The sequence below is a fragment of the Pleurodeles waltl genome, chromosome 12, assembly GCF_031143425.1.
Source record: "Pleurodeles waltl isolate 20211129_DDA chromosome 12, aPleWal1.hap1.20221129, whole genome shotgun sequence".
Taxonomy (NCBI): domain Eukaryota; kingdom Metazoa; phylum Chordata; class Amphibia; order Caudata; family Salamandridae; genus Pleurodeles; species Pleurodeles waltl.
The window spans coordinates 290,278,181-290,302,514 of NC_090451.1; the positions used below are offsets into that span (position 1 = coordinate 290,278,181).

A 24,334-nucleotide genomic window follows, 5' to 3' on the forward strand; every position below is an offset into this window, starting at 1 on the left:
CGTCATTGGCTCCTGGGACCCATAGGGTCCATTGTTAACCAATGCAGCATTGTGCAGCGGTCTTCGACCGCCTACCGCGACGGTGTACAATGCCAGCGCAGTTACCTCACATCCCATTGTCCCACTTTAAAGGTCAGACAGCCGCCATTTCAGGGGCCCACATGGCTTCATTTTCAACTGCGTCACACATACCTAGGCGTAGACTCAACACACATACAGGCCACTTTTTGAGTATGAATGGTGTTCTGTGTAAGCTGTGGGTACGTACCTCTGAGTTGTTTGACTCTGTGCTTGCTGTTGTCCTTCATAGGCACCGTCAGCTGGGACATGTGAGGAGATGGCGGCATCCTCCTGTGTACCGACCGTTGGTGGACCTGTTGACAATGGAGGAAAGACATGGTATAATCACATACAGGCTTGACCGTGCCACAACCCAGGAACTGTGTACCCAGCTGGAGCCAGACCTGATGTCAGCTATCCGCCATCCCACAGGAATCCCCCCTCAAGTGCAGGTGCTGTCAGTGCTCCATTTCCTTGCAAGTAGGTCATTTCAAACAATAGTGGCCATAGCATCAGGGATGTCCCAGCCTATGTTTTCCAACGTGTTGTCCAGAGTGTTGTCTGTCCTGCTGAAACACATGCGGAGCTACATCGTTTTCCCTCAGGTGGAGGATTTGCCTACAGTGAAAGGTGATTTCTATGCCCTGGGACGTATCCCCAACATCATAGGTGCCATTGATGGGACCCATGTGGCTTTGGTCCCCCCCCACAGGAGTGAACAGGTGTACAGAAACCGGAAGAGTTATCATTCGATGAATGTACAGATGGTATGTTTGGCAGACCAGTACATCTCCCATGTGAATTTCATGTTCCCTGGTTCAGTGAATGACGCTTACATCCTGCGGAATAGTAGCATCCCTTATGTGATGGGGCAACTCCAGAGGCACCGTGTGTGGCTATTAGGTGAGCACCTGGAAGGAAGACAGTGGGAATGGTTGTCTGGGGATATCCCTCCAGGTTAGTGTGTGTCTAACAGTTGTCCATCGCCATTTGCAGGTGACTCTGGTTACCCCAACCTGTCATGGCTACTGACCCCAGTCAGGAATCCCAGGACAAGGGCAGAGGAACGCTACAATGAGGCCCATGGGCAAACTAGGAGGGTGATCGAGCGGACCTTCGGCCTCCTGAAGGCCAGGTTCAGGTGCCTCCATATGACAGGTGGATCCCTATTCTACTCACCAAAGAAGGTGTGCCAGCTCATCGTGGCCTGCTGTATGCTTCGCAACTTGGATTTGCGACGACAGGTGCCCTTTCTGCAGGAGGATGGTCCAGATGGCGGTGTTGTTGCAGCTGTGGAGCCTGTGGACAGTGAAGACGAGGAAGCAGAGGAAGGAGACATGGACAACAGGGACTTAGTGATCCAGCAATATTTCCAGTGAAACACAGGTAAGGATACAAACCTGCCTACTACATGTACTTTAACACTACTGCCTCTCTACTGTCTGTCTTTTTCACCCAGTTTATGGTCACTGAGTTGTCACTTTCCCGTACGATTTCACAGATCTGGCTCCCACAGTGTGACATCTGCTTTGATTCCTCATGGACTAGAGCTGTGTGACATTGGTATGTTGACATTACAAATGAAAGAGCTTTTTGCCACAGTTATTGCTAATACAGTATTCCGAAATCACAGACAGACTCCAGATTGTTTTGTGCTTTAAGGGTGTTTATTTTAGTGCTCAAAATTGGAGGGGGGTGCAAAATGGTGAGGGGTGATGGCGGAGGAATGTCCATGGCAGAGTCCAGTCTATTAGTCTCACAGGTGCATTACCCATATGGGCATAGGAAGTGGAGCTGGGGCAGTTTAAGTATGGACAGGGTGAGAATCAGGGTGGTCTAATTTCTTGGCGGGGGTCTTGGCATCATTCTCTGTCTTGTTCCTGGATCTCAGGGACCGTTTGCGAGGTGGTTCTCCCTCTGCAGGGGGTGGGGTGCTGGTGTGGTGGTCCTGTGGCGGGGCGTCCTGTTCACTAGCGCCGGCGGAGGTGGTGGGCAGTTCATCGCCCAGGCTAGTGTCAGGGGCCCCTTGTAGTGCCACAGTGTCCCTCTTGGTGTTGAGTACTTCCTTCAGCACCCCTATGATGGTGCCCAGGGTGGAATTAATGGCTCTGAGTTCCTCCCTAAAGCCCATATACTGTTCCTCCTGCAGGCGCTGGGTCTCCTGAAACTTGGCCAGTACCGTTGCCATCGTCTCCTGGGAGTGGTGGTAGGCTCCCATGATGGAGGAGAGGGCCTCATGGAGAGTGGGTTCCCTGGGCCTGTCTGCCCCCTGTCGCACAGCAGCCCTCCCAGTTCCCCTGTGTTCCTGGGCCTCCGTCCCCTGGACCGTGTGCCCACTACCACTGCCCCCAGGTCCCTGTTGTTGTTGGGGTGGTGGGTTAGCCTGGGTTCCCTGTAGTGGTGGACACACTGCTGATTGACGTGTCCTGGGGACAGAGATATGGGCCCACTGGGTGGGTGCTGTGCTGGTGTTTCCAAAGGGGGGAAGCTCTGTAGTGGCCTGTGACTGGGTGTGGGAACCGACTGTTCCGAGGTCCCCGATGGGCCGGGCTGGTCATCTAGATCCAGTTGGACAGAGGTGCTGTCATCACTGTGGGCCTCTTCTGTTGGTGGTGTGGACATGTGTGGACCCTCCTGTCTGGTGACATTGGGTAGGGGTCCTGCAGGGGTATAAAGGCATGATTATTGCATCTGTGTGTGTCAAGGTGTGCAATGGGTGGGTGACCGTGTACCCCAGTGCTTGCATTCCTGTGTGGGACCTTGTGTGATGATGGTTTAGGGGGGTGTATGGGTATGTGCAGTGGGCATGCTTTAGTGATGGGTGTCCATGCCTTGGTGTTGCATGCAGGGCTTGGTGTTGGGATGTGTGGTTTGTGATGTTGGGACATTTGTGAGGAGTTGGAGTGATGGGGGTGAGGGCCAGGGTGGGGGTATGTGATAGCATGCAGGCAGGGTGGGGGATTTAATAGTAAAGCTTTGACTTACCAGAGTCCATTCCTCCACCTACTCCTGCGAGGCCCTCAGGATGCAGAATCGCCAAGACCTGCTCCTCCCATGTTGTTAGTTGTGGGGGAGGAGGAGGTCCGCCTTCAGTCCGCTGAACCGCCAGGTGGTGTCTGGAGACCACGGAACGCACCTTCCCCCGTAGGTCGTTCCACCTCTTCCTGATGTTCTCCCGATTTCTTGGGTGTTGTCCCACTGCGTTGACCCTGTCCACTATTCTTCGCCATAGCTCCATCTTCCTAGCTATGGAGGTGTGCTGCACCTGTGATCCGAATAGCTGTGGCTCTGCCCGGACGATTTCCTCCACCATGACCCTGAGCTCCTCCTCCGAGAACCTGGGGTGTCTTTGCTGTGCCATGGGGTGGTGTGTGTGGTGATAAGTGTGATGATATGTAGTGGGGTGTTGTGTGAGGTGCGTGGAAGTTATGTGGGTGATGGTGTTGTGTGCCTGTGGATGCTAGTGTTGTTGCTGGTGGTGTCTCTCTCTGGCTTTAGTTCGTGACCGTAAGGGTTTGTGGGTGATGTGGGTGTGTGTTTTGTATTTTATTGGATGTGTGGGAGTGGTGTGTGTATGTGTATCAGGTGTGTGCATTTCGAATTGTCCGATGTGGCTGTGTTTTGTATATGTGTGTGTATTTTGAGCGCGGCGGTGTGTACCGCCAATGGAATTCCGTGGTTTCAAAGACCACCGCGTGGATTCGTGGGTCGTGACAGTGTGGGCGTATTTCTGTTGGCGTGACGGTGGAGGTTTTGTTATCACCAGTTTATCACTGACCTTTGGTGTGGTAGACTTGTGTGGGTGTCTAGATTTTGCAGATTCCGAACTGTGGGTCATAATAGCTGTGGCGGAATTCCACGGCAGTGGCGGTGTGTTGGCAGTCTTCTGCACGGCAGTAAGCAGCTTTTACCGCCAATGTTGTAATGAGGGCCTATGTCTTTTGCTCTCAGTGTTACAAACAGAAGCAATGAGATACAAACATCAGACAGTGAAACTAATACCTCATATCAGGAAATACACTAAGTATCCTCAACTTCTGTGTCTTTATTTGAATAGGAGAATAAAGTGAAATGGCCAGAATTTATGAGATCTCATACTTTGTGTAAAATTACAATGTTTTTTTTAATTTAGCAGAGGTCAGTATAGTTAAATGTATTCTGTCATTGCAGCTGAAGGTCCCATCCAACATGGATTGTACATCAGGCTACAGGAATTTGTCGCTATCTAATGTCACTTGAGTGGCACTTGGAATCATAATGGCTGTAGCTCTAGAGCTTTATCGCATTTCCCTGCTACTGGAAGTCCCACGTTGGGACCTATGATACCTGGCAAGGGAGGCTGGGTGTTGCATGCACTGCCAAAAAGGTAAGCAGCTGCCACTAAATACCTTTAGGGGCAGATTTACAAGAAAGTGCTGCATCGGTCCCAATGCACCACTTTGTTTGTGCTCCCCTTACCCCCCCTTATAACACCATGGTGCGCCATATTTACAATACGGCGCACCATGACCAAATCAGCATCAACATTTTGGATGCTGTCTTGGCGCTTAGCTGCACTAGCGTAAAAAATGTGACGCTAGTTCAGCAAAGCACAGGGAGGCCCATAGATTATTATGGTTGCGTCACTTTAACGCCTGCCCTGAGCCGGCTTTAAAAATTATGGAAAAAAATGGTGCAGTGAAATCTTGTAAATTTCACTGTGCCATTTTTATGGCCTCCCTGATTGGGAGAGCCCCCCCTTTCATACATATGCCTGATGCAGGCATAATGTCGCGCAAGGGGTTGCAAAGTGGTGCAATGCATGCATTGCACCACTTTGGAAATATGGTGTGGGGGAATGGCCACCTTAACGCTGCCTTTGCATCATAACAATGATGCAATGACTGGGTTAAGGTGCCACTAGGAGCTTGTAAATCTGCCCCATAGTGTGAGGTTCCTTTCTTTCATGTTTTGCTACAAATTGCCAAGTTTGCAGTTAGTGAAGCTGGTGAATGTTTTGTAAAAGTGTAGAAGTTCTGAAATGTCAGGCTTGCAACTTCACACAGCATTAAAGAAAAGAACGTAATTAGTTTAAGTAACCTCCTCGTTCAGGAATTCATGGTTCAAGCTTGGTTATATTCAACAACCCACGCTAACATCCAACTAGATATAAATCTAGACAGAAAGTGAGCTTGTACAAACCCGAGTCTGCAACTGAACAGGATTACTAATTTCTCACAAACAGTTTCAAGTCACACAATGAGGCACAAAATACCTATCAGATTTGGCCCAGATCAATTAAGAACATAACTGACTTCAGTCTTGTGCTATTTCTCGCCAATTTTGCAGTCACATTTGCACTGATGGGAAGTGCAAAAACAACATTTTCATTCACCGATCAGTATAGAAGCAATATGCTATGCTAGAATTTTGGAGTACATGCCAGTTCAAGATAACTTCAAATTTCCCTGGTACTTGTACAGGATGCGTGATCTTTGCTTCTTTATCAAGTGTTATCTCTGACTCACTCCGTCTGATTCAGTGTCACTGATTAAATTCTGAATAATGTGTGTACATTCTGGTCACTAGTGCTATAAAGCGAGGTATTTTGCTTTCAGTTCAATGAAATCACTGAGGGTAATATTTGGGTTTATTATCACATGACTGAACATATTCCAGCAGTTTTACAAATGTAAAAAATAAACTAACTCGAAAAATATGACAAAAAATAATTTGATAGGAAAAATATTATTATAATAAGTGAAACTATAGGCATAATTGGCTAGATTTCCCAACACTAAACAAGAATGTCACTCTTTTGCTGTTATTCAACGGCTAAGGAAAATCAACATTCGAGATTGTTACATTATTCATATGAAGCAGCCAACAAATCAATTAAAGAAACGACCAATCTGCATACAGAGCACTCAGGCTCACATGACAAGTTACCTGTATTGAGCCAGTAATGTGAGCTGCAGCGCTCATTGGCATCGAGAGTAATGCCCAGAGGTCTGCACAGTTTCCCCTGTGGACTGCAGCTGCTAAAATCTCTAAGTGAAAATCCAGGAAAGAATAAGGAATTCACCTGTAGGATCACATCCATTAAATCTGATTCCTCTTCTTATTCCCCAGTCTTTAATGAATCCTCAGAGCCCAACTTCTAATGACCTGTTTTTTTCTGACCAGTCAGTAATTTGTCTCTGGCGGCCAGAATTACCATACCAATTATCGGGACATTTGTAATGAGGGCCTCATAGTGGGAGGTTTACCCATTGGGTTCTTCAGGATGATTGGCAGCATTAATGACTCTTTTGACAATGTCTCACAAAGGAGGTACATGGGAAAGATACCCCACAGCCCTCTGCTTCAGTACAATTTCCCTGTACCAAAACATTCAAATGTTGTTAGTGTTAAATTGAAAATGATTAAAATACAGATGTGCTGCATGGTCAATGTTAGGTGATATGCCCATATTTATTTGTGAAACATAACTCAAGCTGTATAGGGTTGAGAGTGATATAATTTACAGTTTGAAACATGGGATGGATTGACCTCCAATGAAAGTAATAGAAACACAATTTACCATAAAGCTCCTGGATTCCTGATATATCATCGTGGGACAACTTGAAGTTTTTGGTGTATGTGTAAATTGGTGCCATTAGGGCTCCAGGATCATCTGAATGCTCCAGGCCTAATGCATGGCCAAACTCATGGGCGGCAACCAGGAAAAGACTGTAGCCTGAAGAAGAACATAAATGTTAATATATTATTGCTCTAAAAGCTGTTGCTCATTCCTTTAAGTATACATCTCACATTAAAAGGTATAACCCCATTCCTGTTATCAGCTAATCATTGGAAAGCTATACTGCTGCTCCTTCTAGGTGCAGTATACAGTACACACACACACACATATATGCCATTTGCTGTGCAACAGCTCCTCATTTAGTCTACTGAGAATCATCACAATAATCTGTAGCTGCTATTTTGACAAGCAGCTTCTGCTGCCTCTAACCATGTCATGGGGCATGTCTTCATTTAAATTACTATGGTTGATACAATGATATAAAATATGATATAAAATATAGGGTGCAAAATATATGTGCCATTTCGTGCAATATTTTAAGATGTATGCAGAATGTGTCCTTCTACAGGAAAGATTATGTTACTTACCTTGTAAGCATCTATTTGTTGTGTGTGGTGCTGCAGATTCACATGCTCTGCATACTCCTGCCATCTAGTGTTGGACTCGGACGTTTACAACTTCTTTTTCTATGAAGAAGTCTTTCTAGACACTCAATCCCGTTACTCCTCCTCCAATGTGCATGGTCATCAGCTCCGTCTTCAGATTGTTTTTCGCACATCAGGAGTAGGTATAGTGGAGCTAGAAATGCCTATCCTGATGGCCATTCAATGTGAATTTAAATAAAGTGAATATATGAATTATCTGAGTATTATTTTGAATAACCAATTACTTCCAGGGGGATGGGTGGGAGCATATGAATATACACATGCTCTGCATGAACTGTTAAGCACTGGGTGTTGCAGATGTTTGAAATAAAGTTCTCAGTATGGCTTGTCTTACGTGTGACTTTTGGCAAGCAAACACATTTTCATTAAATGTGTATTGGGTTAACCAAGTAACTGCTTTGTAAATGTCAGCTATAGGAATGTTCCCTATTAAAGCCATAGAAGCACCCTTCTTCCTGGTTGAATGTTACCTTGGGAGGACCGCTAATGTCTTCTTGGCCTTGCCATAAGAAGTTTGAAGATATTTGACTATCCATCCAGCAAAACCTGCTTTGGACATAGTGTGACCATGCCTTAGCTACAAACAATTTTTGTGTTTTCCTAAAAGATATGGAGCTAGATGTACGAAAATGCAATTTGGCATTTATTAAATAGTGACTTCATAGAAATCGCTATTTAAGAAATGCAAAATGATGTGTACAGAGATACCAAATTCCTAATAGTGATTCATACAAAGTAGGAATCGGTATTAGGAAATCACTATTAAGAAATCCCATTGCACTTTAGTCAGTGGGCCAGTTTTGCATATCCTAAACAGCAATTTCTTATTATGAAATTGCTATTTAGGAAATGCAAAACCTAGGATGGCAATGGGAACTCCACCCCCCCCCCAAAAAAAAATGGAGGTGCATTTGTAGAGTACACAGATGCCTAATAGAGCATGTGCGTGCTCTATTGCAATTGTACAAAAGCACTTTTTTGAAATTGCACCTGATTTCCACAGACTTCAAGTCAGCGGTAATTGCGTTTCCAGAATTCTCAAATCACATTTTGGAAATGCATGGTACATCAGAATAGGAAATGCAAATAGGAAATCCCTATTTGTACTTCCTATTCTGGGAATCACAAATTGAGATTTCTACAAGGTAGACATCACAATCTGTGATTCCTTAAGGGACTTTGTGTATAAGAAAAGGCTGTTTTGCATCTCTTAATGGCCCGAAATACTGATTCAGACCGTTAAGAAAAGCAAAACGCTGTAAATCTGCCCCTTAGTTCTGTCTATGTAGTATAGTAACACTCGCTTAACATCTAATGTGTGAAGTGTTCTTTTCACTACCAACTCTGGATTGAGAAAGAAACTGGCAGCTCAGTTCTCTGATTGAGATGAAAGGATGACAGAATGTTAGGCAAAAACTTTGGACTGGGTTTTAGGACTACTCTGTCTTCATGTATTGAAAGAACGGCTCTTGTAAAGTGAGCCCCGGTATTTCACTAACTGTTCTCAGTGAGGTACTTGCCTCTAAAAAAGGAACTTTCCACAGGTATTTAAGTAGACAGGAGTGTTAAGACTCAAAAAATGGGACCCATGAGCCTGTGAGATTCCATTTTGGAAGAGGTAAACACTTTGACAACTGGGAGTCTAAATAGTGAATCTTGTTCCCTGTTTTGTACGTACATAGCAATGACTGCAAGGTGCATACATTTGTAAGCTAGACATGACCTTTGAAGATATAGTAGCTAACATAAAACATTTTGTACTGTAGGGATGATAGGTTCAATGTGTTGTGGAGTACAATATCAAACAAATATTTTCCACTTAGTTGCATAGCAGGATCTAGTAGGATGCTTCACCTCTCTAAGTATGTTCATACAATCTGAGGGCAGGTTTAGGTACCCACACTCTTTGGCATTAGGAGCCAGATAGTTAGATTGAGCTGTAAGGGATATGGGTGTTTTATTGACCCATGATTTTGCCTGAGAAAGTCCTACTTGTTGGGAAGCTTCTCATGGGGGACTACTGACAACTGAGTAGAGTAGTGTACCATGGTTGTTGAGTCCATGTGGGGGCTACTAGGAATAGGCTGATAGAGGCTTGCCTAAGCTTTCTCACCACATTTGGAAGTATTGGGAGAGGCAGGAAAGCGTAGGCAAATATCCCTGACCAATTCATTCATACTGCATTGCCAAGTGACTATGGGTGATGATACCTGGAGATGAAGTGTTGTCATTTTGTGCTTTCTGCTGTTGCAATGAGATTTGTGTTTTGACATACCACACATTTGGAAGTACCACTGAAGGACTTGTGGGTGGAGTTCCCACTTGTGGACTTGTTGCTCTGTCCTTCTTAAGAGGTCTGTAGAGTTGTTGTTCAATTTACGGGAGATATTCTGCCAGGAGTTGAATGTGATTACATATTGCCCATTTCCAAATGCTCTTCGCTAGTTGAGATAGCTGAAGAGAATGAGTGCATTCCTGTTTCTAAACGTAATACATCGCTGTTATATTGTCAATTTTTATGAGGACTACTTTGTGGTGAATGTATAAGAGCAATGCCTTGAGTGCCAACTGAATTGGTAGGTGCTTAAAAAAGTTGATGTGGTGACTCCTTTATGGAGCATTCCATACCTATTGGACTGTCTTCCCCAACATGTGTGACCCCAACCCTCAGGTGATGAATGTGTGGTAATGGTCACTTGCAGGAGTGTGTCCATGAAAGCCCTTCTCTGCAGACGTTAGTTGCTGTTCCACCTTTGCAGGGAACAATGAGCTGTGGGCTGAATCAGCACTAGATCATCCAGATTTCCCTCTGACTGTGACTATTGAGATGCCAAACACTGCTGTAAGCTGCGCATGTGTAGCTTGGCATAGGGTACAATGGCTATGCAGGAGACTATCATGCCTTGTAGATGCATTATTGACTTGGCAGGCAGGTGATGATGTGAATGAAAAAGAACCTGTTACTCTGGATATTCAGAACCCTTTAGGGATTGGGGTAATCTTTGGCTGTGACAGAGATGAGAATAGCACCAAAATGGGGCTGGGTCTGAAGGAGTTGCAGCATTTATCATGAAATCTAATCAGTAGAGCCGGGAGATAGTGGCTTGTGTATCCTGTACACATTTAGCCCTGGCCACACTCCTTATCAGCCAATCATCCAAATAGGGGAAGGCATGAATACCCTGTCTTCTTAGGTGAGCCACCAGTAATGCTAGACATTTTGTGAATACCCTTGGAGCAGCTGTAACTCAGAAGGGCAATACTTTGAATTGATAATATCTACCTCTTACCACAAACTTCGGACATTTGCAGTGAACAGGATGGATGTGAATGTGAACGTATGGATCTGAGGGTAAGGCTGTCATGAACTCACCTTCCTATACAAGCTGTATTACATCCTGAAGGGGCAGCATATGAAAATGTTCCGACAGAATGTATCATTGAGAGGCCTGAAGTCTGGTATAGATAGGTCTTAAATTCCCATCCTTTTTAGGATTTAAGAAATACAGGGAATGCATTTCTCTGCCTTGATGCCATTTTGGGACCAAATTGATTAACCCTTTTACAAGGAGCACCTTTACTTCTTCCTTCAGAAGGTGTAGGTATTGCTGGCTGAAGATGTGTCAGCATGAAGGAATGTTGGGTGGGATTGATAGGATCTCAAGACATTAACTGTGCTGAACTATTTAAAATACCCACTGGTAGGAGGTAATGTCTGCCCAATATGTCTGAAACTCCAGAAGTCTTTCCATGACAGGTGTTGTGTGGATGGAGGGCCTGAAGAGAGTCATTATTTTGTGGTGGAGGCACCATTGGCTGGCATACATCTACCTTTTCTTCTGGTTTATTTGCCTCTACATGAGACTTTGCCAAACCTTTTGCTAACTGCTGATGGCAAGTCTACTGTTGCCTTTGGTAGATTTGTCCCTGGTCTGAGGATAATGGTTTGAGTCCACCCCTCCTGTGCTGCTTCCAAAAGGACTGGCTTGGGAGGGTTGTTTGTAGTTTTTGCAGTATCTGTGTCCTTCTTAATCTTCGCTAATATTTCATAAACCTGGGGGCCGAAGAGATATTCTCCATCAAAAGGGACATTCAGCAAGTGTTGTTGCACTTTGGGTTTGAAACCCGACATATGCAGCCAGGAATGACTGTGTGGAAGGACTGTGGAGTTGATACTTCTTGCCGAAGTATTGGCAGCATCAAGTGCACATTTAGAGGTCACATTAGATATGTTTCCCCTTATTGACCAGATTCTCCCCTTCTTTTTATTCTCATCTGAAAGATGCTGGAGGCGAGCTTCAAGCTTGTCCCACTGTGCCAAGTTATATCTAGAGAGCAGGTACATCGAGATGGCAATACATCAATGATTTACATTGCCTACAGCCACCTTCTTCCCCACAGCTTCAATTCTTTTACTTACCTTGTCATGAAAAGGAACATCTAGTGTTGCTTGCCCTACCGCCAGCTTCTATGCAGTTGCCACCACTAAGGAATTTGTGAACGGGTGCCCCCTAATATACAGCAGGTCTGCAGGTGATGCTTTATAGGAGTAAGCTCTGCTTTTGACAAGGTCTTCAAAAATCTCAGTTGACAGTTTTAGCATAGCCTTTATCATAGATAGATAGATACTGATTGGTCTTTTCTGTTCTGGATACATTTTCTACCAAAAAGTTATCCCCTTCCGGGGTGATATGCATATGTACTTTGTGGTATGCTGCAGCTCTTTGTATGATACTGTGATAATTCATGGTGTTATCTGGTTAGGATGGCCTAATAGGGACTGGCTCTAAATCTGGGTCATCCTATGTGTCAACATTATGGTTTTACCAAGGATTATCAGGGCTCCGTGGGTAACTTAATGGTCCTTCTAAGTCATCACCTGGGAAATAGAGATCTACACACCCATTGGTGTAAATGTGCAGAGATTGCAATAGAAGTGAATGAGCTTTGTGATTATGAGGGTGGTGGTGGATTGATGCCTTTGTTGACCATAGGCTACTTTGGTGGTGGAATTAGCAAAGGTTTTTTTAACAGTAGCCTCCTCTGATTAGGGACAGTGAGTTTCTCAGTCTTTGGGTCAATTGTTGGCTGCGTCTTGTCAAGGACCTGATGTAGATTTTTGAGGATTGGGCCCTCTTCTTCCTCAGCAGCCTGGTGTCTTGGAGCCAGCTTTAGTGCTGCATTGTCCTTGTGAGGGCTTTTTGAATGCCCCTTCAGTAACTGTTCCTTCAACGCTGTGGGTTTTGATGCCAACAGCATGGACACTGGAGGATTAGATGGTAAGGGCTTTAATAACGATGATGCTGGGAAAGTGTGGTCTCCAGGGAATTGTGACTTCGGCACCTTAGCACCATGCTTCTTCTAATGGCTAAGTGCTTGATCAGTTTTGAGAGACCTGTCATCCTTTCTTGGCTCTGAAGCCTTGTCTCAGTGTTGACTGCAACCATTTGGTCACCGGGCACCAAGACCTGTGTTGAATAGTGGGCTGCTGGGCTGATCCACTCTAGGGCAAGGCTTCAACAAGTCTTGCAGCTGTGTTTTGTGTGTTGACAATAGAGGAGCACAGTACTCATGTACCGTAGCATGGTCTTCGTTTTTGGCCCTGTGTCTCTGCCTCAATATCAGACCCTTAGGGAAAGAGATAGATGCCTGGCTTTAGTCATTACTGTCTTCTGTGTTGATTTCGGTGTCTCCAGATGTGACCTAGTGCAAGCTACCTGTGGACTCACCTCCCTCGTACTCTTTCTCCTCATTGGTGCCAATAATGCCTTCTACCTTCGATACATCCTGCTCTGTAGTGGTCTCCACAATGTGGGTAAGACATTATGCCCAACTGTGTTTTTAATTCTTTTCCAATTTAAACTGCTCACACTCTGTTTCAGTCCTGGATTTTGTGCTCCGGAGTGAGTCACAATTAACTGACCAGGTGAATATGGTATATATTATTGTGTGGGCAATTGGCATTGCACAGAGTGCACCTTCAAAATGGGAACCCTTCCAATACCCCTGCCGGAACATTCTCCAAACCGGAAGGAAGATCTTATCTAAAAAGCAACCTGGAGGTAAGTTATTACCTGGTCCTTTTTTGGGTCACATCTTGAGTATGTCTTTCTCACTTGTCAATAAATCTCAGATATTTTACCTGATATTGACTGAAAGAAATCCAATCTGTAAGCAATGTATCTTGTATGTGTCTGCTCCGTGATTAATCATAAGAAAGATTTCTATTGCAAGGTACAAGAACCCTTGCCTGGACTGTGCCATTCAGAAAATTAGGGCCTCCACAGAAATTATCATGACTCCTGTCTTTAAAGAAGTGAGAGTAATAATTGAAATAAATGCAGATCACAAACTCATGACCAGCATTGTTGTAAATAGATCCAGAGATAAATGTTATTTAGACCTTCCAAACTGTTCAGAGGCTCACTTCCGCTATGGGACTGGTCAATGTCTGCTCTTCTCCAAATAGAAATTTACTTGATTGACATTTGAATACCCAAGATACTAGGGTTTTAATACAAATATCCATTGTTCAAATGCTCACAACATATGATGTATTCTGAAACTCTATATAATAATAGTATGTTGATTGGGAATGTGTTCAACTTTATTTTCACTGTGAAGATACTGAAAGCCATTTTGTCTGTAGAAACATTTCTCTCACGATTACAACTTTACACTTTTAGGAAGCAAATATAAATGTGCCCATTACTATTATTCCATTGATTCTAGGACATCCTTTGGTAATTGCGCACTTCAGACAAAGTTAAAATCAAACAAATACATTAGTCAGACTTTGTTTCTTTAGCACATTACAAGTGCAGATCTGATTATCACAACGTTTATTCTCTTTCACTGGTTCTTTGTGTTTGGCTTCCATTGTATATTACTGTATGGACTGAGAACTTGTGACACTAACCTGCAGTTATAATAATCCTTTCATAATGCAGGTTTGCATTTTCTTACCTATGAAGATCTGATTACATTTCAGAAATCAAATTAAATTTGATGGGATTCTATCAATTTAATATCAACTGAAATTGAGTGAATCAGGATAATGAGAAAATCTGGTTGATAAAATTCAGCCTGAAGCTCAAATCAATTTGCTTAAAAATGATCAATTTTAAATATCTATGTGATCCACTTTCTCATTTATTATATTTCACTGAATTTTTAATAAAATGTAGATGATACTGAAATACAGGTATCTTATTGCTGTCAAATAGCTTTGCAATTAGGGGACCACCTTACATTCCCCACTGTTTTTGCTTCCCCTTCCCTCACTAACGTTTAGTCACTTTTCCACTCAACATGTGGCATCCCTGCCACTGAGATAAATAGTACACAGGTACTGACAGTCATGAAAAAGTTATGCTTTTTTACATCTCCTTTAGAATCTTGTGGAAACTACATTAACAGGGGTTGCAAAACTGAAGTATTGTGCTTCAGTGGGATGCATGTTGCTACATGTTGTTAAAAAAATTACTTTCCAGTGTGTTTTCAGAGAAACTAGAGTATAGAACCTGAACAAAAAGTTTTTATTTAATATTAGAAAGACTCATTAAAAGAAACAGCTATGAAGAGATGCCTTTAGAGTGAAAATAAATTTTTCAATATCCTTCTAACCTTATCACTGACTCTGGCTGAAACCCTAATTGAGACTTTAAACATAACCCAAAACAGAACCCTAAGGCTAATTATTTCACTTACTTTAATGCTAAACTTGACTCTAATGGCATGTTTAAAATTAATCCTAACACTACCATGATTGTAACAGTAAACCCAACCCTTAACACTAATCCTGACAATAACCCTAAATCGTAACATTAATTAACTTTATAAATGTCACTAATCCTTGCTCTGTCACTTTACACCATCACTAATTTCTTTTATTTAAGTAAAACATTTTATGTGATTAAAAAAAGGACATATTTTTGAAAAAGCAGATTTTTCATTGTGGGAACCTAAAACTAGTTTTCTTTCTAACAATGTCCGAGCAGTGGGTTTCTGTAAAGGTATTTTTCTGTTTCGATCACTCTATCATGACAGAATCCTGCTTGGAGTACCTGTATAGGGTAGCTGGCTTTCTAGTGTGTACTATTTTATGACAAACATATTTGTCACTTTGTACACAGTTATGCTTTAAAGCAATCAATACAGCAAAATCATTCAAAAGAATATGAAAAATAGAGTCTAATACCAGCAGCAACTTCATCTTGTCATTAGTGTAATGCTAACGTTGTCAATCTTGTTTAAAATGTTGTAATTTGGTAACATTGTCATTTTGTACTTCATGGTATGTGTTCTAAATTGAAGCAAATATTCACAGATAAGTGTATGCATGAGTAACGCTGGCATGTTGAACCTTTCTTCAGAGCAATACAACCCTGCGCTGAGCAACAGACATCTGGGAAAAGAGACACTTGTTGGTTCACTTGCATGCCGTTTTTTAAACAGTTCATATTGATTATGTATTTCAGTGCTTAATGCTGGCATTTCTATGTATTAAGAAATGTTTCCAGACTCCGACATACTCAAGTATTGGCACTTTATTACCTAAAAAGCCATACTCCATATAAGTATTTACCTTGATCAGGGCAGAATCCCCATTTGCGGTCATCATCATAGTTGCTGGTTGAGGCACACCACAACTTCCCATCACTTCGTCCAGAACTTGTGCATTCCTCATATTTGTTACCCAAAAAGGTAAAGGGAAATACGCAGGGACTACCTTCTGAGTTCCCTCCAACAGTTGTGAGAGCTAGAGAAGGGAAAATAAAGTAAAGTTGTTAATACAGCTTTCCAGGCCAAATGATCATTGTGTTTAGTCTCCTATTTGTATACTTGTATACACTCAGATAGTTTTGAAATAGTCTTCATTATGGGTCAGTATTACAGAAGTATTGCCTGTGCTTTATAAAGATGAACACCTATATTTCACAATATGCAATTGAAAGCTAACATTTATATACAATAGTGGGCATTCCATCCACTTTGAAGCAGCAGTTGACGTTATGTAGCATTTCAAAAACGTCTCGTCAAAGGTCTGTGATTAAAACCAAAATTGTTTATTTAAAAAACATAAGCCTAGTTAAAACTCTTGTCTAATACAAAAATGTAATGGTATTTTTTATATGTGGATTGTACAATGGCCAAGGATCCCACATTACCAATAAAGGCTATCTTTGGAAAATGGGCGTATATTACCAGTCTTTGTTTTCTAAATTATGTAATATGATTTTGGTTAACTGGTTATATAGTAGTCATATAAATAGTTCAAAGAAAACCCAGGCTAAAATATCAGACATTGACCACAAGAAATAATGGTTACTGTTCATACCACACAATTTCTTTTTATATGTGCGTCCTGTCGCCATGGTTTTGTTGAATAAACTAAGATAACAAGAGAAGGTTGCTTTCCAATTGGAAATTGCAGATTAGACAATGTTAGGGCCTGAGTAAGCTGCCTGTTCTCTTAGAAATTGGTTACTCATGTGATCTTTAATCTTCACCACATGCTCTGCTTCCAGCGATGAGTTTATTGTTTGCGTCAAAGACAACTTTATTTCTGCCAGACATATGTTATACTAATGGCGTTTGTAAATTTGGAAGCATATTTCCAGTTTCTGAGACATTCACATCCTCAAGCAGACTGAAGAGACAACAGTAAATGAGACTCTTCTTTATTGGATGCTGTTTCCTCATTCAGTCTCACCTTATTGAAGTATAATGGGATGTCAGTGAGACATTTTTTATTGATTGTTGCAAGAGACCGTGAAACATTGTCTCTTGTTTCTAGCCACTCATCATTGCTTTTTGTTCAAATATGTGCATTTCATACTTTTGTTTTGTTTTGTTAGGCTAATTGCACCTAAATTCCAGCAGCAGATGCCGTTAAATTCTACTGGATGTGATACCACTTGTTTTATGACCAATTAACAATTTTCTATGCTGAGTGGAATCTCTTGAGCAGTGGACACAAGCTGCGTGATCCTTCTTTTGTGTGGGCTAGCCATGTAGATTTGAGTATGGTTGCCTGAAATTTCAACACTAATGGGTAGCAGAAACTTTACTAGGAAACGCTGCCTCTTGCCATGACCTAATCTCACCAGATTGCTGTTTCAGACTAGAAAGTACTGCCCTTTTCTGATGGTAGTGAAGGAATTTTACTAACAATTTAGTGATTAACTCCTAAAGATACTGCTGTAATGAGCTGTGTTCAGGATGCTCAGCATTTCCATGTACAAGGTCATGATGGTGTAGCTGCAGTATTGAGTAACACATTTCTAGTCAGACACAGTTGAAATGATGGTCTCTGCTCCAGTTCTAGGGTGAAAGTGTGCTGAATTACATGCATAAATGCTAGATATTTAGAGTGTGGCTCTACATATATACTGAGGACACTGCAGGCTTGGACTTTAGATATATTTTAATTAATCCAACCTCCTGGTTAAGTCTGGAGCCATCACTTGAATGTGTATCAGTGCATTACTGACATGACTGGGAAGCTGGGAACCTCCCTGCTCAAGAGGTCATTCTTGGGCCCCACAAGCTTTGTAGCAGTAACATTGGGGGTTGGGTATCCTGGATTAGCTACACAACTCTCAAAGAGGAAAGGAGACTTGATTTGTGAAAGTTGCCCTTTGGTAACTGAACAATGTCTCTCAGCATCCAGGTTTACTAAACGTGTTTCCTTGACCTGCTTCTAACTTCCTTTTCTTTGCCCACCAGGCTTTCTGAGGAGTTCTCTTTTGGCAAGTGCTTGCACAAGGCTAAAAGCAATTTGCCTCTTGCTGGCATAAAGGAACAAGGTCAGAGGGATGCTTAGAAGAAAGATTTTACCTTACCTTTGCATATTGTCAAATGAAAAAGAAGGATGCAACTATATACTGGAAGCCAATCAATTTTAATAATTTTTAAGACTTAACAGGGAAGAGTAGGGTTGTAACCAGGATTTCCTGACTGAGTGAGCAAGGCCAAAATGTTTTAATAACTAGGGTTTAAGACTAGTAAGTCTCTCTATCGCTAAAAAACATTGGTGCCCTTCCTCCACCAAGCCTATCTGCAAGCAAACATAAAGGTATAGTATTTAAGTGTTTCAATTAGCACATATTAAGACATGAAATAAATAGGTGTAATACTACACACACACACACACACACACAGAGCCTGATTCGCACACTGCACTTTTGAGTAATTTTACACTTTTGATTAAATGTACTACTTTTCAGTATTCACAAACTGCATGTTTGTAGCAACTTACACTTTTATAGTACCTCACACTTTTGTAATAAGTCCACTACTACACACGGCCTACCACTGGTAATGTAATACTCTCCCATATAAAATGATGGATTTAGAGACTTAAAATAAAAACTCATAGGAAATATTGTTAAATAAATTACATTATTTAAAATAGTTAAAAATATTAATAAACACACAAATGGTAATGGGAGGAGGCTTGCAATAAGTCTAACCAGTGGCACTGGCAGTCACCTGAATTAGCATTCTAGCCCATCTTTCTTTTGCCCAACATGCCACCTCAAATTAGACCCGACCATATGCATTTAAGTCCTGACTCTGTTTCAGTAGGTACAGTCCAGCTCAAACTGCCAAACCAGGTCCTTTCTGAACTGCAACACAAGCAACCAAAGACTGGTTTCACCTTGATTGGTGCCCCCCTGTCATGGGCAAAAGAATGCTCTGTTGGAATGCTAACCGGAATGATTGTCAGTGGTTAGATTTATTGCAACCATCCTTCCATCACTTTTTGTGTGTTTGATAAATATAAAAGTAAACATAAATTAATGTTTAAACATATATTAAAAATAGTACATTTTTCTTTAATTATAAAATATTTAATAACTTTTTTGAATGAAAAATCATTTAATTTCAAAAAGGTTATTAGGCATTTTTGTAATAAAATGTAAATAAGCCAAGCCAAGAATTACTTTACCCGGCTTACATAAGGCCATGAAAGTGCATAAAAAGGTGATACATCTGTTAGATAAATTATCTTGACAAGGTTCATACTGTAAAATTTAAACCATTAAAATGCCAATTGAAAGGGGGATAATATAACTTAAAAGCTGCCCCACCAATATCAAACCCACCACTAAATCTGCAGATATTAACATAATGTTAAAAACAGATCCAACAAATTTAAAACCAGCAGATGTAATCACTAGAAAACCTACTACAGTTTTTTTCTGACTTGGTGTATGTACTTATCCTAATCATTTAAAAACAAAATAACCAGAAAATCTAAACATTTTAGAGTGCATTGTGCAAAACACAGGTAAAAGAGACATTCAAGTGGGTTTATCCAACATATCAAGCAACTTTCTCAACCTCAAAGATGAGGAGAGGACACAAGCAACTGCACAAGTTGAATAAAAGAGTAAAAGCTGTAGAAACAGATAGGCAGGCCTAGCCTGTACAAAGGGCAGGGATTTCATTAAAGGTATTAAAAACATTCAACAAGGGGTCACAGAAAAGCTAAAACAAAAAAAAGATAAAATGCAAAAGGCCACGAGGAGAAAAAATATCACAAGTACAGGAACATGTTTTGGCACCACACAGGACAGATTTTGGATATATCATCAGCAATAAAACTGACTGAGCCTAAATCTGGTAAGGAGGAAACTGTGGCGAGAATTGAAAGTACTGAGTAAATAAGGTTTGCTGCTGGAACATATGAGAAGCAGTGCATATCCTCGAACTGAGGGTTTCTTGTGCTTTACAGCAGAAAATGTTCCCGAGTCCATGCTATATCTGATTTGGTTATGGAAAGGGGTGACTCAAATAAAGCTGGCCTAGCTAATTTGACAAAAATGTCCCTGATCTATGTCAACCAACTGAACAAACTCCACCCATCAAGCCCCAAACAGTCTTTAAGTAGCTCCCTACCTAAAGAGTTTTCTGGATACACCCAGGTGGCCAACCATCTCAACACTGGATGCAAGGTACTAAGATAAGATCAAAATGGCAACCCTAACTATTCATGAACCATGAGAGCGTGGGTAGAAGTGGGAATTGCCAACAAACGCCTATAGAATCAATTTTCGACTATTTGGAGTTCCATTGAGTTGACATGACCCTATACATCGCTACCATAGGTAGCTACTGAAACAAATTTGGCCTGATAAATCAACAGAGCTCCAAGTGGTTTACTACCTATTCTTGCAGAAAGGAAAAAGGGCACAGATATTTTTAGACAAAGTTAATTTGTTTAATTTTAACAAAGGACCCCAGGTGATATGATTATCAAAAACAACACCAAAATAAGTATAGGTCTGGACTCTAGACAGCCTATTACCTTGGACCTGAAAAGATCTCAACTTTGTCTTCTTGGGACCAGCACCACCACCTGCGATATGCTATGATTAATAGAGAGATCTAACTTGTTCATGTAATGTACAAAACCATCCAAGTGTTTGGAGACCCAGGGCAGTTCTGCCTGCAAAACAGTATTGTACGCAAAAAGCAGAGCAGGTATCTGCCTAGAGTCTATTCACTGACAATCCTCTGGTCTATCAAGTAGCCTGGCCCCATGATCGTTCACATACAACATGAACTAAAATGGAGCCAGTATACGTCCCTGTCTGACCCCACTCGGCAATCTAAAGGAACTAGAACAAGTCCCATCTGTATTGTAGCAAACTACTGCCCTCATGCCTCTGTGCAAACCGCAAAAAAAAACAATGATGACTGTATCCATACCCATGTTAGAAAGAAATTGCCACAATTTCAATCTGTTTACCTTATCGAAGGCGGAAGATTAGTCCATATATCCAATAAACAAAAAAACAGATTTTGCAACAGTATATTTACTGATTAGCATGTAGAAATTTAAACACTGATTGCAGGTACCCAAACTGGGTCAAAAGCCATATTGCAGATCAAGTGAAATAGATCCATCCTCTGCCCAAGACAATGCCCTTTCTAAGGTCACCCTGCCAATTACTTTGACTGCTGAATCAATCAGGGAGATAGGCCTGTAACAACATGGAGTGTCCCTGAAACCCTTTTTGTAAACAGGTAGGGTAATAGACTGACCAGGAAAGTGGTAGTCCTGAACATACAACCAAATTAAACAAACCAGTTAAGATTGGGGACAAAAAACTAGGCATCATCTTAAATGTTATTAATTTTTAACAACATATATTAATATCTGTTGCATTATTTTTCAATTTAAACTAGGTTATTACATATATTATAATTAAGTGATAAATGTGTACAGTTTTTATATTTTTTTACATTCATTTATATTTCCTCACATTTTTAGCTATTTTAAATAATTTCATTTAAGCTAATTTCTAATAGGTTTAATTTTAGACCAGTACTGCCATTATTTTCTATGGGACGCTGTTGCAGTATCGTGCAATGCTGGACTGAATACAAAAATCTAAGTTACTACAGTAAATGAATATTGAAAACTAGTAAACTTACTTAAAAGTGTAAACGTACTCAAAAGTGTAATCTATCTTAGCGAATCAAGTCCACAGTGTACATACTTCAGTTCTATGTACATATAATATTATGCAGATGTGAAGAGCTATGCTGAAACAATCAGATCCAGACAAACGCAAAGAGATGTAAAGCATTACTGAGAGATTTACAGAAAGTAATTAAGTGACTCATATCAGCAAAAACTATTTTACCTAAAATGCGTAGTATTGCAGGAAGTCAGCCTCTTCTGTCACAGTATCCAGTCTAAAATATGACTATGGCTTGGTTGGCGACTGATACTGCTAGAATTCTATTAACTTTACTAACTAGTACTCTAATTATTTTATTGAAAACTTGGTCTGCCTGCGGTATGGTAACTGCAAATTACTTAATACTTATTTTGAGGGTGTGTTTGAAGACTTCTGTGTGTTATTTTAAATGCTCAAGACCTTGCGTTTTATTTCTTTTATTAAGACCTACTATCTATTCTACAAAGTTGGAATTCTCCATATGCAAGTCTGACGTTACTACTAAAACCATCCACATAATCATCAAAACAAATGATGAAGATTGAGAATCTGGATCTCATTGGTTTGATTATTCTATATTGATTGAACTTTAGTTTAAACCTTGCCTTCCTTAGCTATGAAATGCATAGAGGTACTACGTGCCCTAGGAGGACTGTCAACGTCAGTAACCCCCCCTTCTTTGACCAACCTTATGGATTGAACATTTACTTCCATACAATGACATTTCTAACAATAATGTTGACAGTTTATCAGAAGACCTGTAGATTTCAAGGACTAATTGTGCAGCATTAAAAGGGAATCTAAGGTTTAATAACAGAATTTTCTAAATTAGGTCAATAACAAAAATTTCAGTACTGCACGGCTGCACTGGTGGTTCAAATATCATTCCTTTTTCTAAAGAACTTGAAAACTGATCGTGAGAGATTATTTCAGAATACATGATGTCCAAAAACAGTGCTAGATTATGGTCTAATGGGGTAGATCAATGCACTATTTGAGTTTGTTATATGAAACTCAAGACTCAAATAGTTCTCAGTAGAGAGGGGGTGAGAGTGAGTCTACTTCAATCTATCCTGAGGTGGTACTGTTGATTTGATAGTTGAGGATACTTGTTTTTGTGAGGTTGTATAATTATTTCAACCTTTACTAGCATCATGTTAATGCTTTTTTCCTTGAAATATTTGAAGCGTAGGTGAGAGACTGGTTAACTGCAATGCTTGATTGCTTTGAAGAGCTTTCTGCTTCTGTTGGATGCATCTGTGATGAGTGTGGTGTACTGGATGTCACAGTTTCTTTCAAGAGCTTTCTGTGGGATGCTTAGAGAGTTTACAGGACAATGAGGTTTCCGAGTGGTTAAGATCAATGCTACTCCTCCTCCTGCCTTCTTAAATAATTGTTTACTCTGTGGGAGTTCTTGGGCTTACAATTGTGTGGATGACTTACAATTAGTCTGTGATTTTTGCCAGAAACATAGATGTCAGCTGTAGTCTGTATGGAGTGGGCATTGATGCCTGGACCAGGGTTAGAGGCATTGGCCAGGGCAATTCATTTATCATGGAACGAGTTAATAGGAAAGTTCTTGAATGACTGGAACTGTAAATTAGAATCATTTGCTGTTACTCTATTGGTAATGCTGAAGTGACAGTTGGGGTTTGTGGTTGGTGCTAGCTGTGCAAATAAGGATCTGGTTGTTGCCTTTTGAATGAGCTGGTAAAGTAAGAAGGTCTATGATGTCAGCAGCTTCTAGTAGATTGAGGAAAGTTTCCATAAAAGCTTTGGGTGTTGTGTCACCTGTTGCTGGGTAATAATTTGTTGAATTAGCCAGTTCAGACTGTTGTCTTGATGTTACATATTTCAGTGCAGAAGGGGATACTGGGCCTGTGTGTGCAGTAGACTGCTGCAAATAGTCTGAGTGGCAGGAAAGGTGCTCAAAGTCAAGGGGGACCAGGATGTTGAGATTGGTGTAGAAATGGGGTGGGAACCATCTTTCAGTAATGAAAACAACATCAGGACAATAGGTAATAATGAGGTCTGTTCTGCCTCCTCTATGCAGGCAGGAGTCCAGGTTGTTAACCGATCAGCCTGTAGTGCAATGTCTGTTCAATGTATTTGTTGTGTTGTGAAGAGAGAAAAGACAATGGGGTCATACTTGCCTAGACATCCATGTCCTAGGAGTCTTCACTAACAATGAGAGCGTTCCCTCAATAGGCATACCACTGATGCTGCAATGCTGCAAAAAGCACACCACCAGACAGACCTAAAAAGTCTGTCAATAGGTCGGGCACTGACAGATATTTTACTTTGTGCACATCCTACTTGGGGGGTATGACTTTCGTAATATTTTATGATTTTAAGAGTAGCAATGTAATCCAGTAGGTTGTTATATTATTGTCAAAGACACAATACTGAATACTTAGATTAGGCTAGTAAACAAATATGGCCCCAACACAGACTCACCAAGCACATTTGATTATGTACAATGCATTCCAGAGCATGTAAGTGAAACATATCATCTAATAGAGGAGGGGGAGATTTTAAATTAACACTTTACCTCACCTTAGACAGGT

General features: G+C 41.2%; 1 protein-coding gene across 1 annotated transcript in view; it reads right to left on the reverse strand.

The window, feature by feature from the left end:
• The window catches only part of MMP2 (matrix metallopeptidase 2), a 183,508-nt gene that overhangs the window by 74,216 nt on the left and 84,958 nt on the right, over positions 1-24,334 (reverse strand). The window contains exons 7-8 of the mRNA XM_069216277.1: positions 15,875-16,048; positions 6,623-6,778 (exon numbers count right to left, since the gene is read on the reverse strand). Of these exons, the coding sequence (XP_069072378.1) occupies positions 6,623-6,778; positions 15,875-16,048 (330 nt within the window). The remainder of the gene's footprint in view (positions 1-6,622; positions 6,779-15,874; positions 16,049-24,334) is intronic.